Here is a 16855-nt window from a genome sequence, read left to right as displayed (position 1 = left end):
GGACACAAACAACAGACTGTACTTGGGAATAATCAGCTTTGTAGATACGGGATGGGGAACAGCTGACTAGGGCAGCCTTTCCGTTGAAAAGGATACAGAGGGTCATATTAGATGAAATTCACCTGGGTTGGTCATATGATACCACAGTTAAAAAAGGAGCTGCCCTTGCAGGACAGGAAAAGGGAAGCTGTACTTCTGCTGTGCTCTATACAGCAAGCCTTGCTGGGTACGCTGCCTACAGCTTTAGACTTTTCAAGAAGGTTGCGAATGCATTAGTGTCAGGGCCCTGAGTGCAATGATAGGTCCTAGCTGCCCTGAAGAGCCTTATCCATGGCCTCTGCCCTGGGCTGTCTCCAACCCTGTCCCCTGCGTGGACCTTGGCCCTCCGTGTGAGCCTTGTCCCCAGCCCCGGGCCTGGCCCCAGCTCCAGCGCCTGCTGACGGCGCTGCCTGGGTGGACTGGGGGGGCTGACGCGGCACCTCGCTTTGTCTGGGACTGTGGAGGGATGCCGCTAGCAGTGCCTGGCTCTGTCGCCCTGCTGGGACGCTGCGGGAGTGTGCCCTGGCTGCAGGGGTTGCACTCTGCGCCCCCTCACCTGTAACAGCTCTGTGCTTGCTGCTCCCTAACTGAAAGCAGGGACCAAAACAGTGAGGCCTGGGGGAAGGCTGAACAAACCCTGCTTGTTTAGTCAAAAGAGCAGAGGATTGTAACCTGACGATGTTCTTCACTGGTGTAAAATACTGCTGCGTTTTTCACGTCCGTGGATGACAGGGAAAAATATGAGATTAAAATGCAGCAGTGAAGTTTTTGGTTAAATGTTAAGGAAGACCTAATGGTAAGGATAATCAAGCATGAACTAGAGATGGGTGGGCTGATTTCTTGAAGTTCCCTCCTCAGTCTTGGTTTGTGAATCTATGAATCTTTCACTCTTGGTAGTTACAATCCTCAGTTTATTTCAGGTCTTTAATGCAGTTAAAGTTTTGCCTTAAATGAAGGTGCAAGTCATCCAAATGTTCTTTTCTGGGCTTAGCCTTGTGCTCACCAGCAGTTATTTTCTCTTCAGCAGTACTGTTGGAGAACATAACTGAAGGTGACGTGCACAAGTGGAAGTGTTTGAATCTGTGGAATTTAATGAGGTTATAATTTTGCTGTGTGAATAGAGTAGCAGTACTTTAATTTTAACTGAAAATAGCAATTCTTCAAGCATCCAAAACGCTAAAAAGGGCTTCTGTATTTCACATGTAGTTTATGTGGTAGAGTCAGGAGCAAGAAAGAAGACTAACCTGCAAAGTAGACTTTCTCCTTTTCCAGACTTGGAAATAATCTGGATGAAATTGTGAACTTCATGGCACTTAGCTCTGTAATAGGCTGAACTGGAACAACCAATCACAATAATATCTTAACTTTTAACTTTTATGATTTTTTTATTAATTTTTATATTACTTTTTTATATTACTTGTGAAGTAGAATCATTTTTCTACTTTTTGCAGATGCATAAAAAAATTAATTTTTTTGAACTGTCTACCTTTCTCTGTTTGTGTATACTAATTACTTTGTCATTCAGAACTGAATAGAAATCTGTTTTGTTTCTGGGAAAGATTTATTTGTGATATAAGTGGAGTTTTATGTGCAAGTCTGGAGACATTGAGGTTAGTAGTATATTCACATCTGTACTGTCAGAAAAAGAAATGATGCAGAACTCAAAGCCGCTTCTCTTCCTGTATGTGACTTGAACGCTGAGCCTATTTTGGTGTCAGTCGGCTTTTACGTTCTCTTGTGCAGACTCGCTTTTTAATGTTAGGGGGACGAATAACTTCCCTTTGATTGTTAGTGCTGTTTGTTGCTGGTAACAAAACGAGAGATTTTGCAAAAGCTCGTGTAGTACTAGAACTCTTCTTGGAGTGCAGTTACTTCTCGTTGTTGTGAGAATGCCAGTCTATACGTGCTGCGGTCTAATTTTGGTGCCCAAAGGAAGGAAGGGGGTGGAGAAAAGCCACCAATTTTCTTTAAGGAAAGATAAATGAGTAATAAGTGCGCTACTCATCTCTCAAAAGCAGTTTACTTGCACGCATCTTTCTTTGATGGCTGCTGAAAAGGTAGGGACATCTTTTTATTCTGTTCTGTGTGGTATGGCAGAGGGGAATGCGGTTTTTATTTACAGGCATTGTGGTGTTTATACTGCAAAGATTTCAAGGGAAGAACAGGAACTGGAACTTTTAAAAGTGTTTTTTTACTTTAAGTGTTCAGGTGGGAAGTTATTATAACCACAAGGCATAACTTAAACAAAACGCTACCAAATCATTTGCATGTATGTATGCCTGGATGTGAACATTAAACTGCTACAGTCAAGCAATATAAAATAACACTTGTAATATTTTTGTTAAATAAGAATAAGTTTGTTTGATTGGCATCTGTAGAATGGGAAATAACCATAAATTACAGTAGCATTTGTGATCGTTTTTACTCTAAACTTACTAATGTGTGACCCAACTGTTGGTGTATCGCATCCCTTTTTTGTGGTTAATGGATGAAGTAATCCAATTATCTCAAGTCAACGAAGGCCCTGACTTCTGAAGATCAGTTTATTTATACTTACTTCATTGGCAATATTTTGGTGGTGCCTGAGGATATGAAAGGAGCTAATAAAACTTCAGTTTTTTAGTTGTTGCTGATCCATTGTGGGCTTGTGTTAGCGACTACTAACGAAAGTTACCTGAGCTGTAAAAAATATCTTGGGGTACAGTATGTCTTAGTTTAGAAGGGAGATCGATTAATATATTATATGCAAAAGCTTTTTTCAAAGTAGCTTCCCAAGTCAAGCATTCATAAATTTAAAAACTGTAAAAAGTAGATACCTTTTGCAAACTTAATCTTCGGTTACATAATTGTATACTATTTTAACCCGATTTAAAAGAAGAAAACAGTCATCTGCAATCGCATTGTCTGCATGCACACCTCCCCCTCCTGAAAAGCAACCACACTGGTTGTCTAGTCTCCTTTACGTGGCTTTGAGACTTCACACAATATGCTCAGAAAGTAAATGATCCATCTACAAAGGGCCTAAAAGTTGATTATTTTAAATATATAGTTTAATGCTTGAACAAAAAGCTTTATATGGACTGTGGGCTGAAAAGGGAGAAGTATCGATACTTACTGAAGAGGTTGCCATTGCTTTTGGTTTTTGCATAGTAGGTGCTTGGCTTTATGAGCCTAGCTGGCAGTGTAAAACAACTAGCTGGCTAGATTTGACGAGTAAACGTGAAAGGAACATGCAAAGGTGTTTAAGACTGTTTTTTCCTGTAAAAGAGGATCACAACCGAATACACCCCTCCAAACCCTAGTTTTTTCTGCCAAAAACTAGCCTAACGCAGACAGCTTCAGCGTTAGAATAGCTCCTCTTTTACAATGGTGCTGAGATTTTCAGTCCAACTCGGACAGCTCTGTGAAATGATTAAGAGCTCAAGTCTGTTGTGAGGAATGAGAATTATAGCACTTTTTAAAGTCTTTAAGCTACCTCATCGTTAAACTAGATTTTGAGTTATCCTTGAATGCTAAAGATAACTTGACAGAGCACAGCAATTCTCCAAGCTTAAATCTCCATGAAGACGACAAAATAACTGCAGGGATGTGCAGCTGCAAAATTTGTGGAGCTGCTGGCTATACGATGGATTTTTAGCTTTGTTCTGTGCAGTGTGTGACGATCCTGCCCAGCAGTGAGAGAGCTGTGGAGGCTTTTTGCACAGTGCAGGTCCTGTTGGACTTAAGGCCCCTGGCATTTCACCCCACAATGGATTTGTTCTGTTGTTTGGTGACCTGGCCTTTTTCTCCTAGATGATTAGCCAAGGTGATCCTAGCTTTTTTTATCCTAGTCCCTTTTGGCAGTGTACTGCAGGCATTAGACTCTGTGCTTACATGATTTATTTCTGTAAATAGAAGTATAGCAATAGATCCACTGGTTTGAATTATCGTTTTTGAAGTATTACCTATGGGCCAAGGTCAAATGCCCTTTTCAAGATTTTTGCCTTGACTTGGACCAAACCCAAGTCTCGTGTGGAACATAGCTGAAGGGAAGATGGAGAGACAACAAGAAAAGGCTACAAGCTATTTCTCCGCCAACACCGTTTAATTTTTTACAAGTGTGATTAGTTGAAAACATCACTTTATAAAAATTTCTGCAAGACTCTAAGAGTGTGTATACTGTCAATATTTTTCATACCCTGAGGTGTCGTCTGTAATTTATTTCTCAAAATAGGCCTGAAATATGGACATTTTTGTGCTATTCTGTGAAGGAGACAGCCTTTTTATTTTTAAGAATTTTATCAAGTATCAACTATTTCTGTGCGCTTAACCGCGGGCATTGCTTTTAGTAACTATTTTACAGTGGCATGTTCTTAATAGGTCTTTGAAATGTTCAGCGTATGTCGTCTTTAGGACCACTAGAGCAGGTTTTTTTGATCCACCTAATAGCTACTGCCATGAGATCACTAGCTTTTACTGATGCTTCCCAGCAGGACTTTCTGATGACATTGTAACTGTGATAACTTTTGGGAATCCTAGGAGGTTGTGGAAAGCTGTACTTGTGAGTGCTGTAGTGTGTGTTTTGCTCTCCTGTACAGGCAGAGGTCCATCTGCTTGTACTGACTGCTCTCTCAGATTGATTTAAATAAAATTGGAGGCTCTAAGCATGCTAGTCGCTTCTTGGAGTTAATCTTGAGATAAAAGATTAAAGCAGGTGAGGGTTATATGGGCCTTTGGAAATGACATACATTGCGTTAATACATTACTAGAGGATTTCAGCTGTGTAATTTCCTGTGAAATTGCAGTTGGTAAGGAAATAAAACATGATTATGCATATCTCTGTCTCATTTGTTTCCACAGGAAACCATCTTTTTTTCTTTGTTAGCACTTCTTCTGTGAAACGCTTTGTCCTTTTAATGTCGGTTGAAGGGTTTCATGAAAAAATATCAAAGAATGAAATGCATACTGTTTATAAATAAAAATTATCACCTCCTGCTTTTTTGTGTGAAATTAAGTAGCTTAATTACATAGCTGTATGTAAAGTAATTCCCTCTACCTACGAAAATATGTTACGATTATATAGCTGAAGATTTTTTTTTTAACTTAAAACTTCAATAGTATTTAAACATAATGATCCAGCAAAGCAGATACTTGGTCAGATTCTCAGCTGAGATATGTCAATGAAGCATTACTAAGAGCTTCAGTAAAATTCTGCCCTTTTTTCTTGGTGGGAAGTTTGACTGAATGTGTTTAGTTCATAGATTATGTTTGGAATATATAACCTTTTCTCATATATGCATCTTTGGCAGTTGATGTGTTGAAATTGAAACACTTCAATTTCTCATAATTCACACTACACACTAGACAACACCATAAAAACTGAATATGGTGTGTAAGCTGACCATTTTCTTTCTCTGCTTCTCTGTAAAGTGTATTAAAATTATTTTGTATTTTTGTGGTAGCTTTACAAAAGTGAAGGTCATAGAATTTATCCAAAGGACAGCTGTGGCTCTGTTTTAATTTTTGTACTTCTTGTATGTTTGTACATTAACAACATCCGTTTAGGGCAAAAATTGTTAGTGCACTGAGATGGAAATAAAATATATCCTCTCAACTCTTTTCTGTTTGTGTGTATTAGCAAAGATAATCTCATTGCTTTGTGATAAACTGTTTATCTAGACTTAACAGAATGTAGGTAATTGATAGAAGTGAATCTCACAGGGTTTCCTTCCATCTTCCCTCTTAGTCTTGTGGTATGTTGTCCCTCTGTAAGATGAGATTAGAAAGGGTTACTTTTGTCCCAACCATTATGACTCTTCCGGTCCTGGGGCCTCCAGGCTAGTGGTTGAACCTAACTAAAGCTTCCTTACTGGTCGTTTTTTGTTTAAAAAAAAAAAAACATGAAGATACATGGCTGAGTGTTAATGGATGTTGTGGTGAGACTGTCTGAAGAAAACTCTTAAAACCGCTGTCTTAAAACCTCTGCTGTATCTCAGTTAGTGCATAAAGGTCTATCTGAGTAGAGCCAAATGCGTTTGTCAGAAAGCATTGCTCAAATACTAATTGAAAAGTCTTGGAGAAATGAGGAGGAGGGATGATAATATATATATATATATTTTTCTTTCTAGATTCCGAAATTCCAAATCTACAAGACCAAGTAAAACAAGTCATTCCCCCCAGTCCTTTAGGCCATTTCTTGATGTATTCACCCTCAAGAACGTGACAGGTACAGCCCTCTCTAAGACTGCAAGCTCTCATCTTTCGGAACTGCTCTCAGCAGAAAAAAAGAACAAGAAGTACTTTTGTATGAAAAGACAAGCTTGCTGTGACCTTGTGAACTGTTCATATTCCCAGGGTTGCAGAGATACTTACACGGTGACTTGTGGGAAGATCGACACCTTCGTTTTTGTCTTCATGGGTATCACACAGTGAGACGTATCACCAGTGAAGTAAGGGCACAAGGCACTTGACAAACATGCAGATCTCTTGAAAGCGACATTATGCTCTGTGAAATAGTATTCATCATTTTAGATGTAACTGAATGGTAATTCAGGAGTCTCCAAAATAAGTAAATTTTGGGAAAAATGGCCTGTGAATTGAACCTAAACTTCCTTAAGGAATTGGAGCGAGAGGCTGTTCTGGAGGTCCTGTACCGTGACCAGATGGTGAGAAAAACAGAGGAGGAAAGAGTAAGGTACCTGCCATTCCCCTATTCTGCTACTTTTATTCTTTTTTTTTCTCTAGGAGTACTCTCCTATCTCTTTACTCTCTTTCAAAATATATTCCTTCTTTTGTTTGTTGTTAGCTAATGTCTTTTTATTTTTGGGAAAAACTAAGGGTTATCTGAACTGCCTTGGATTTACCATACTATTGACTACTCTACATTAAAGCTGAGCAAATATGATTCAGTGAATAATCTACTTGATGGGTTTTACTTCTGGTATTTGTAGAAAATTCAGTTTCTGCCTGTATTTCTTCCTCAATGAAGGTTTTATGACATTCTCATTGTGTCCCTGCATACACCTGTATTGACCTGATAATACAGAACATGTTGAAATCTTTGGCTGGTTTGTTTAACTTACTTGTTCTTGAGACTGAAGTTAAGACTCTTTGGGTACCTCATCGTTATGCCGAATCCATCGCTGTCCCTTCTCACGTACGACAGATACCAAGTTGCACTGCAATTTCTTGGAGGTTGTTACTAGCGTCAATAGCTGTCAGTAGTTAGGAAATAGCATTTCATTTGCTTTATAGAAGGGCTTAGGCAAGGACTTCCTGGTAGCTTGTACCCTACTTTGTCAGGTTGTATCCTGATATACAACACGATATTTGGGTTGCTAAGTTAGAAATTTTTAGTGTCTTACTTAAATGTAGAAACTTAAACTTTGTTTACTGCAAGCATTTGTGTAAGTGTAACTGAATTGCTTAAATGACCGGAGACAGTAAGTAGAGGTTTGTAAGGAAAGTTTCAGTCAGAATTGCCAGCAGTTTATGACGTAGCTAATGATTAAAAACCGTAGCTCTTGATTCTTGGTATTTTTAACGGAAGCAAGGTTAACAAAAGGGAGAAGTTTAGATATTTTTGGTCTGATGTGATTTTTTTTTTTTTTACTTTCAGTTTATGCATCTGTTATGATTGTTTTTAACTGATAGAAAATTTGATTTGTGATTGAATATGGTAATAAATATCTGCCTCAGATGAAAGGGAGCACAGTTAAGTCTCAGTCTTTGTGAATACATGATCACACTTGCATGCAGTATTTCGGTGCCCTTTCCCAGGCGTGCATAACTGACATGAAAAGAATCCCATTTATACTAGACTGTTACTCTATCTGCATGCACTGTTGTGGTTGCACGTACAAACACGGTGCAAAAAAATGCTGTGTGCAGATGCCTGAGGCCGTGCGCAAATTAAGGTCAAACTTGAAGGTGTATCTGCCACTAGTAGTGATATTGCACAACCAGGGTATTAGCTTGTGACTTGCATGAGGTTTTTTGTTTGTTTTTTTTTGACCTGAAATTAGGAAACTGAAGATGCAGCTGCAGCAGCTTCGGTGGAAAGGGGCAAGAAATGTGAGCCATGAATATCAGGAGAGATCTTGCGCTCGCTGTCACAAATCCCTTGGGTTACTGATGAATAGAGGTGCTGTATGCAACGGATGCAGTCATCGAGTGTGCTCTGACTGCCGTGTCTGCCTGAATCCCCACCTGTGGAAATGCACTGTTTGTTACGCTCACGGGTAAGAAATTTTTCTGGTTTGGATAAGCGCTGTCTAGTTTTGTGTGCATCTGTTGCTTTAAATGATTAATGAAACAAGACCTCTGGCAGAATGAAAATGTTGGATGTGAAATTAATGTGAATTTTGCCTTACACTTCATGTACTCAGGATTTCACTTCCTGTATTTAGCAAAATGGATCCTCAGGGTAGGCCAGAGATGGTGTGGTCCCTCTTACAAGGATGATAACTGAAAGGCATAGGAAGCGAGGTTACTATTTTGGCTGTAGATGGCACTCTTTCCTCTGAGTCAACACTGAGCCAATGCATAACAGGTTGCTGAAGGTGCTGTGTTTTAACATAGTATACCCAATTTCTTGACAATTTCCTAGTCAGTTTGGTTTGTTGCCACTTACTATGAGAGTAAGGAACTTGGATTAATGAATAACGTGAAGTCATGGTTCATATATGTATGTATATATAATTAAAAACATAAAACATTAACTATGTTATAAGGAAATATTCAAATGAGATCAGAGATCTAAGTTTATTTACTTGGAATTTTTTTTTCTTTTACTACATCACCTGGCTTTTGTTTTCCTTGAAATTGGAAACTGTTTCATTTACTGTGTTGGTATGATTTATCATATCAAATGCTCCATCATAGTCCCTCCTATTCGTCAGAATCTTTCTAAACCAAACAGTTTAGATATATTTCCACCTTTGACAAAAAGTACTTTAATATTTTGTAGGCAAAGACAGATAGTTTTGAAAACGGACCAGCAGCTCTGCTGGTTTACAGGGATTTATATCCCCGTAAAAAGTGAATGAAATTTTACTTTGTATCAACACAAGACTGATGCACTACTTCATTCCCTGTTAAGATGCCAACCTGAGGTTAAAAAATGCCTGAGGAATATAAGGCAAGGTATTGATCTGAAACTGCACAAATAGCTACCGCTAGTTTAAAGTCATTTTCTAGAGTTTGGAAGAGACTAAACTATTGATAAATAGATGTTCTCATAATCCTCAGTTTATTTTGCATTTTATGCATAAAAATAGGAAAATTAGCTCTGTCTCTATTTGGGACAAAGCGGTAGCTAATTTTTGATGTATATATGTTGCAATCTGCGCGTCACACTATAAGCACTAAATAGGAAGGTAAAAAAGTCAATTTTCCAGATCCTGTTCTCAATCCCACCCTCCACCTGCTCTTCTTTTACATGGCTTTCCAAAAATCTGATAGCCACAGGAGACCTCTCCTATAGAAAATAGCTAGTTATTAAACTGCCTTGTTGTATAGTGTAGCAGATATTACATAACCTTGTTCCGGTTGGTGAATACAGGAAGTGTTTTTTACATAGAATAAAAGACATTCTGACTTTTTCACAAGAAAATGACGTTTTCTGTCTTGCTGATATAAAGGAATTCTTCTACTGTCAATTAAATTCTCTTTATAGCAAAGAGACAGTACAGGATTCACGTTTGATCTTGTTTAGTTCTGATGCAAAGTCTATTAAAATTGGTCAGACTTCTTCTGTTGACTTCAGTGAGCTTTACATCAAGGCTGCAAATCTTAAGGAGGTTAGGGAACCCAGCAGTGTGGTAAATCCTACTCAGTGCCTTGTGTTTGCCCTGGTGAGGGAAAAACATGGTGACTGCAAATTGTAAGAGCTGACTTTCAGAAATCCCAAGCAATCATGATTGTAAGTCTTGGTTACCACTAAATAATTTTTTCCTGAACAAAACATTTTTATCAGCAACACTGCTGATATTCTCTCCTAGATTATTTTTAGGGTCCATCCTTGTTTATTCTCCTTTTGACATTGAGTGACAAAAGGCATTGCAGAGGTGTCTTAAGTTTCAAAAATTAGGTACTTCACTGAGTTGACCAAAAGCAGCACACCAAGTTCTGTTTGCTTATGTCATTTGACACTGAAAAGTGCATGTATGCAAACAGAAGTCTTTATTTAACTTAGTACGTGTCTTTCCTCTGTATATTTGGAAAATCAAGCATCTGAAAATATTACTATTATAGCCTTGGACAGAGTTTTCTAAGAGGACTATAGAGATCTAGAGTAACATTATCAGCCAATTTCTTTCCGTACAAATTTATTTGCTACTGTTTTGAAATAGAAATTACTTAGTTGGAATTTGGCTTACTTTAGTAAAAATATATGCCAATCTGCAATGTTTTGATCAATATTGAGGTCAGAAAGTCAAATAAGACTGATTAGACGTGATTTAATTTCTGCTCATGTTATCAACTCAGTTAAAATTGATCGAACAGAATACTAGGTAGAACTGAATACTAGGTATTTAACTATTCTGTTTAAATCTTCCCTTGGTGGGATCCTGCCCCGTACTGAGGGCGCTGATATGTCTGTGTCTCATGGGAGCTGCGGGTGCTGCCTGGGCAATGGGGTGGTGTGGGCTGACAGCAGGCTGGGGCCAAGGCTTCGGGCTGGGGCCTTGGCCCGTGGCTTCACAGTGGCGGGTGGCTGAGAAGAGGTGCACAGGGACCACCGGGGCGAGTTCCCTGCTGTCCCAGTGCAGCACTGAAGCCTCTAGCTGGGTTTCCTCCAAGCTCTGGACCAGGAGCACGGGAGCACAGCTAGATACAGAGCGCAGTCCTGCAGGGGCTGCCAGGGTAGCCTGCATACTGGCAGCATCCTAACAACTTAAGCTTAAGGGTGACCGCTGGAGCGGGAGCGCCACCATGCTCGTGCAGTTGGATATGTCATTGGAAAGCCAGCTATCCCTGCCTGGTGTTCCACTGAAGTGTTTAAATATGTTCATTTTCTTTACAAAATAAGAAATTATAAAAAACCTTGTAGATGCACAGTGTCTTTCCCCTGGAAGAGGCATCTGTTATGTGAATGGAGTCAGCATATTATTGTTTCCTAAAGGAATCCTGTCTTCTAGGGGTCTAGAAAAAGATGTGCTTTTAACACAGTTAGTCTGTTTTACTTGACAAAGATAGTTCTTTATCAGCTTAATTGCCATAATTTTGATGATAGCTTAACTTAATATACTCTTTAGCTTAAAAGCAGCCTAGTTGTCATGTTTAAACTCTGGGAATATAACCAGGGGTGATGTGAGGAACATAAAGGCAAGGTTGCAGATAAGAATTGTGGCACTGCCAATACAGAGCTCTTAAAGCCCTAAAGCAGACAGAGATTTCAGTCATCTATTAATTAAGGAAGTTATGAATAGATCACTTTTGAGTATAGATAAGGTATCCGATCCCAGAGTTATTTCCACTGAATTTTCAAGCCCATCTGTTTAAAGTTGTGCACCAAGATCTATGGTTAGACATGTAAATATGTGGTACAATCTACACAGATAGTGAATATTTTGAATATTCTGCACTGGTGATTACAAAGATGCATTTTAGATGCCTAAAATTGCCTTCAAATCAAGCCGCAAAAAGACCAGACAACATCCTACCTATAGTTTATGTATTCTAAAATAGGGTAACGGTGAGGTGTGGAGCCTCAGCCCCAGGGATTTGTTGCCTCGCCTTCACGGATATCAGGATAGCTCTTGCTGCACTTAGAGATTTTTGCTCTCTTAAGGAGACCTCTACAAATTTATTGTGCCTATATATCCATGTATGTTGGTTGTCAATTTCAAGTAAATTTGACAGACAGCATGTAATAAAGATATCCTATAAGGGAAATAAACTAGAGAGGAGAGACTTCATTAGTGCCTGCAGTGAGGAAATGTTTGCAGCAGGACTTCAGCCAGTAATAAACATCAGAAAATCCACACGGAGTTGAGACATTGTATATGCCCTAAATTTAGGCAGACATTTAGATGAGAATTTGTACCTGAAGACCCCGGAGAATCTACTCTTCAGTTAAAGAATTTACCATGTATTTAATAATGGATAAGTTCACATTGCAGCTTTCATCTAAATCAATTGGAGACAAAAAACTGGAAGAGACAAATTCACTGAAAATCAGGCTTTACTAGTTCTACTCTTCACAGAGCTATTTAATCTGACATCATTAAACGTTGACTTTCTGATACTGTGATCATGGCTGATACTGTGATCATGGTGCCTGCGTACTGACATCCTTGATGCTGATCTCCGCAAAACAGAGAGAGGTGCACCGGCCTATCAGTGAAGAAAGACCATTTTCTTTCCTGCTTTGGTGTTATAGAGTTCAGCATGTGCTCCCTGACAGCCATCCCAAGTTCTGCATGGGAGCCTATCTTCCATCACTGACTTTCCCCCCTCCTCAGCCTAGGTTGCGGCTGTAAGTGATGGGGCAACTGCAAGCCTCTGGTATCGTACTGCAGGTCAGTTGTATAGACTAGAATGGACCCAGGACTCCTGACTTCAGAGATTGCTCTGACTGCCTAGAGGAGTATGTGTTGCTTTGCATGGGCAGTCCTCCATGGCCAAAAGGAAAAAAAGGAGAGGAGGAGCCTGTAGTTCATAAACCCAGCACAGAATCAATCAGTGGTGTGGGCAGCCATGAAATCCTAGTTCTGTGGAAGGGTTAAGGAGGATTATTGGATTAGTAATCAGTTACAGAAATGCACTTTGGAAAATGTTAATTCAAATGTCTTTTGCTTTTTCAGAGATGTGAAAGTAAAGGCTGGTGAATGGTTCTTTGAGGAACGAGCAAAGAAATATCCCAATGAAGGTAATCCCTGAAACAGGCCCTAAACTGATGTGCAGTGTGTAGTCCTCACCAAAGCGAAGCACAGAATGTAATCTGCCACTGTATAAAGCATTTCACCCATTTGGTGGGAGATTTGTCTGAAATAAAGACTATATCTTGCAGCGTGTCTGTGGATGCATTAACTAAAGGATGAGCACACGCTAGCAGAATATATTTAAAAGTACAGTCTATTTTGTATGAGTGATCAGAATAGGAAAAAATGCTGGTCATATCAGCTTGAATTAATGAACTCACTACAGCTGCCAAGACATACAATGACCTGAGGAAAAACTATAGAAGTGTTAGACTATATGGGCGTGAAGGAAATGACCTTGCATCCATTGTTTGTCAAAATTAAAACATCAATTTTTTTCACTGAGGAAATATCAAAGCTTACAGAAATGATGGAATGAAATAAACAATAAAAAGTATGGATGTAAATCAACAGAGAGCTAAACACCTACTGTTTCTTTGCTTAGTCAACTGTGCCATTACCTTGTGTTCAGAATTTTCAGTGCAATTAAAAATATAAAGCACTAAAAGATATGAAGGACACAGCTGGACTGCTATGTGGGCAATGTCTTTCACCAAGAGGCTGTTAGTTGGGGTTTTGCACCTACAATGACTAATGAGGTGGAGAGGGTTTGCCTCATCTTTCCCTCGAAACTTCACTTCAGGCAGGCAACTGCTTCACTTTGTGCATGCCTGCACCTAAATGTTCCAGTTTCATTACCAATATCTTTATTTTATCTAGATTTAAAAAGAGCTGGTAAATAGGAAAGCTTAGATTAGAAAGGAAGGATATATATTTCCTATACTTAAGAAAGTAAGTATAGGAAAACTTAAGATTAGATTCACTAATCTTAAGTTCCTCTTGGGAGTTCTGAATAGGAAGAAATTCATAAATGGAAAAATGTAATCAGGCAAACTTTGAGTAGTAGACACTCAGAGAAGCCAGCAGTTAACAGATTAGGAAACTGAGCTATGATAGTTTCTTCTGAAACTATTAACTTTGAATTTCAAAGATTTCATTGACTGTCTTTCTAGCCCATACCATTTCCAATTTAAAAATATTAATTGACTAACTTTTTAAAGCACAGTTGTATTTCATAACTGTTGTTAGTAATTTTACTTCATATAATCTTTCAGAGCTTGGTGAGTCTAAAGCTATTTATTTTAACTATCTCTCACAGTTACTGTAAAAGAGTATTTTGTTCCCTAGACACTGAATCTGATACTGTAAGGTACTGGATGTCCTTCTTTCCAGTAAAATAAGTGAGTTCTCAGCTTGCATTATCAAAACTTTGTGGGAGCTTGAAGCGTTTTGCTTAGTTATTCTAATAGCAGTGTTGTTGAAGTCACAAAGGTCTAAGGATGTACACAAGGTAAGTTTGTAGGGAGAAATATGTTTCGTTTCCGTGTTAGAACAACTGATAAAATTAAAGAGGGGAAAAATGACAAACTTCGAAACACAGCAACGATCTTGGTTATGTATCCTTCAAGCTTGGAGAGACAGTGCCCTCTTTTGGCTTGAAAATGTAGTACAAACAAAGAATTTACTGTAAAATAAGTTTAGCTGAATAAAATACACATTGCAATGAAGTTTTCTTATGTTGAAGACTAAAAACCTTCTGACCTCAGTACGTTTTTATTAATTTTTTGTAGCTTCTATGTACAGATTAAAAAGCCTATTTTCCTGAAGGTGGTAGATTATCTTTACTAATAAATTAAAAATCTAAAAAGTCTTTAAATGCCACAATAAATCAAGATACCAAATATTACTTAGTAATAGTAGAGCATTAAATTCAGAATTCTTATTAAAATTTGTAGTATAAATAGGTTTATTGTTTCTGCCACCACCAAGCTCTCCTGCTTACCTTTCAGTAATATGTTATAATTAATGATGTCTTCAACAAAACATGGATCACATGTTGCTTTCTGTACAGCTATTATTAAGAATGATTCGTGATTAAAAGCATTCTGGCTCTTTTCGGTTGGCCATTTGTTACATGCACTCAGCCCTTCTTTCTGTTTGTGATCACTCAGGAGCAAACTACATTTTTATGAGCCTTCATTGTTCGTGCCTGATGGAGCGCTTGCTCCTCGCTGTTCTTCACATCATGTGGCTGCTTACCTGAGGAACATGACACAGTTGCTATTTCTCCATAGGGATAGCCTTAGCAAAGGATTTTTACCTTGTTTGTAAGCTAATCATGATTTTCATAATTACTCAGGTCTCTAGTATGAAAAGTAGAGAGTTTTTCAAAAGGTCCAAGAAGTGTACCTTATGCCTGCTCTTGTACACATTTTCAATCTTTTCAGTGTTTGTATTTTGTGGATTAAATGTGCTTTCATGCAGTGGGCCTTTGCACTATGCACCTAGTTGCCTTCTAGACCTCAGGAGGTTGAGGGCATTTTGCAGCCTCTAGCAGTGGGCCGGTTAGCACCCATACACAGCACTTTCAGTGTTTGTGAAGAGCTAGTCTGAACGTCTTTTGCCTGAAAGAGAGGAGGTGAGATCGTGATATAGTGTTTGTTACAGGTGAGACTTACGTGCTGACTGGTGTTCAGGTTCATATGTCAGATGGAGGCAGATCTCATGCCTGGTTTGCGTGTGCATGAGCTTCTGTAAATACAGGCTAGTACCTGAAAGTGCACCGATTTTGAAAAGTGTAATAAAGGCATTAATAACTCCTGTTGTTGATAAGTGACCTTTGGGTTTTTTTCTCCTTCACAGGCAGACATGAAACGGTTGGTGCAAAGCTCTTGAAATCTTATCAGAAACTGAGGTAAGACTCATAAAAGGACAAATCGTCCTAGGGCGCTGAGACTTTGTATGGTTAATATACTGTATGTTATAAACCAGTCAGCCAGCAGTTTATATTTTTTGATTGGGAAGAGCCAATTTCAATACATTTGGAGTAGAAATGGTAAAGCATAAAAGAATTGCCACTTCTATGTCTAGGCAACCTATAGAAAGGGTCTCAAGTGCAGTAGAGAGTACTATTTTTATCTTAGTATTTTCCTATTTCCTTGAAGGGAAGGAACCTGTACAGTTTTTTTTTTTTAGGGAAGAAACTCTGTATTCAGAAAGATGCATCTGTTTACCGAAACTTAAAGCAAATGAAAAATCCAGTTTGCGCTAAGTAGATGCCTTGGTGATTTGAGGCCTAAGCATGATCATGCTTAAGTTAATGCCACTCATATATAATGAAATAATAGTTTGCTTAAGCTCTGTTGTGTAAAATAAATCCTTTTCCTTAAAAAAAAAAAAAAAAAAAGTAAAATAAGATACAAAGAAATAGCCTCTATTTTATGATAATTATCAGGAAAGATGTAGCTGCATGAGGTGGAAACACGTAGATAGCTAGATATGATCCTAACCAGGACTATGTAAGGACCTACATGTAGTAAAAGGAGAAGAAAATCAAAAGGGAAGTTCACTGGCTGCCTTTAGGGCTTGTGACTGTGTTTTGATAACAGACTTGAGTGAATTTTTTTCATAGATCTGTTCTGTTTACAAGAGACAAAAGGGAGGGCTGGAAGGCTGTAAAACAGAAGGCTCTAACAGCTCTGGGCCTAGGCAGGGAAGGATCCTTCCAGTAGTGGAAATAGACAACTGCTTTCTGAAAGCACCTCTGACACAGAGATGGGACGTGTTAGACAGGAATTGTGCTTCAAGATTTGGACCTCAGATTGTAATATTGTCAACCACAAAGAAGTCTAGGAAGCCTGTCCTGTATCAGGTCTTCCTGATTGTTTTAAATTAATAATTCTGCTTAGAGCAGCCCAAGATCAAGAAGATGAAAAGGTGATTTCTTAATCCTTAGAAACACAGGCAATAAGTCTTTGCTGCAGCTCGTAAAGGTGCAAGATCTCAATCCCATATCTTTAGGCTGCAGGAAAGAGACAAATAATAAAGATGCTGTGCATGTATGTGGTTTA

General features: G+C 38.7%; 1 protein-coding gene across 5 annotated transcripts in view; it reads left to right on the top strand.

Annotated features, from left to right (window-relative positions):
- Window positions 1-1954: 1954 nt before the first annotated feature.
- SYTL3 (synaptotagmin like 3) overlaps window positions 1955-16855 on the top strand; it is a 59496-nt gene continuing 44595 nt past the window's right edge. For 4 of the 5 annotated variants that reach the window (XM_068938579.1, XM_068938581.1, XM_068938580.1 and 1 more), the window contains exons 1-5: window positions 1955-2096; window positions 6147-6712; window positions 8043-8258; window positions 12828-12892; window positions 15648-15699. In XM_068938579.1, coding sequence (XP_068794680.1) covers window positions 6603-6712; window positions 8043-8258; window positions 12828-12892; window positions 15648-15699 — 443 coding nt within the window. In that variant the 5' untranslated portion in view covers window positions 1955-2096; window positions 6147-6602. Of the gene's footprint in view, window positions 2097-6146; window positions 6713-8042; window positions 8259-12827; window positions 12893-15647; window positions 15700-16855 lie in introns of those variants that run through there. The other variant, XM_068938582.1, reaches the window with a different exon arrangement.

The sequence above is a fragment of the Struthio camelus genome, chromosome 3 (assembly GCF_040807025.1).
Source record: "Struthio camelus isolate bStrCam1 chromosome 3, bStrCam1.hap1, whole genome shotgun sequence".
Taxonomy (NCBI): Eukaryota; Metazoa; Chordata; class Aves; order Struthioniformes; family Struthionidae; genus Struthio; species Struthio camelus.
This window is presented reverse-complemented; position numbering and strand designations above follow the sequence as displayed.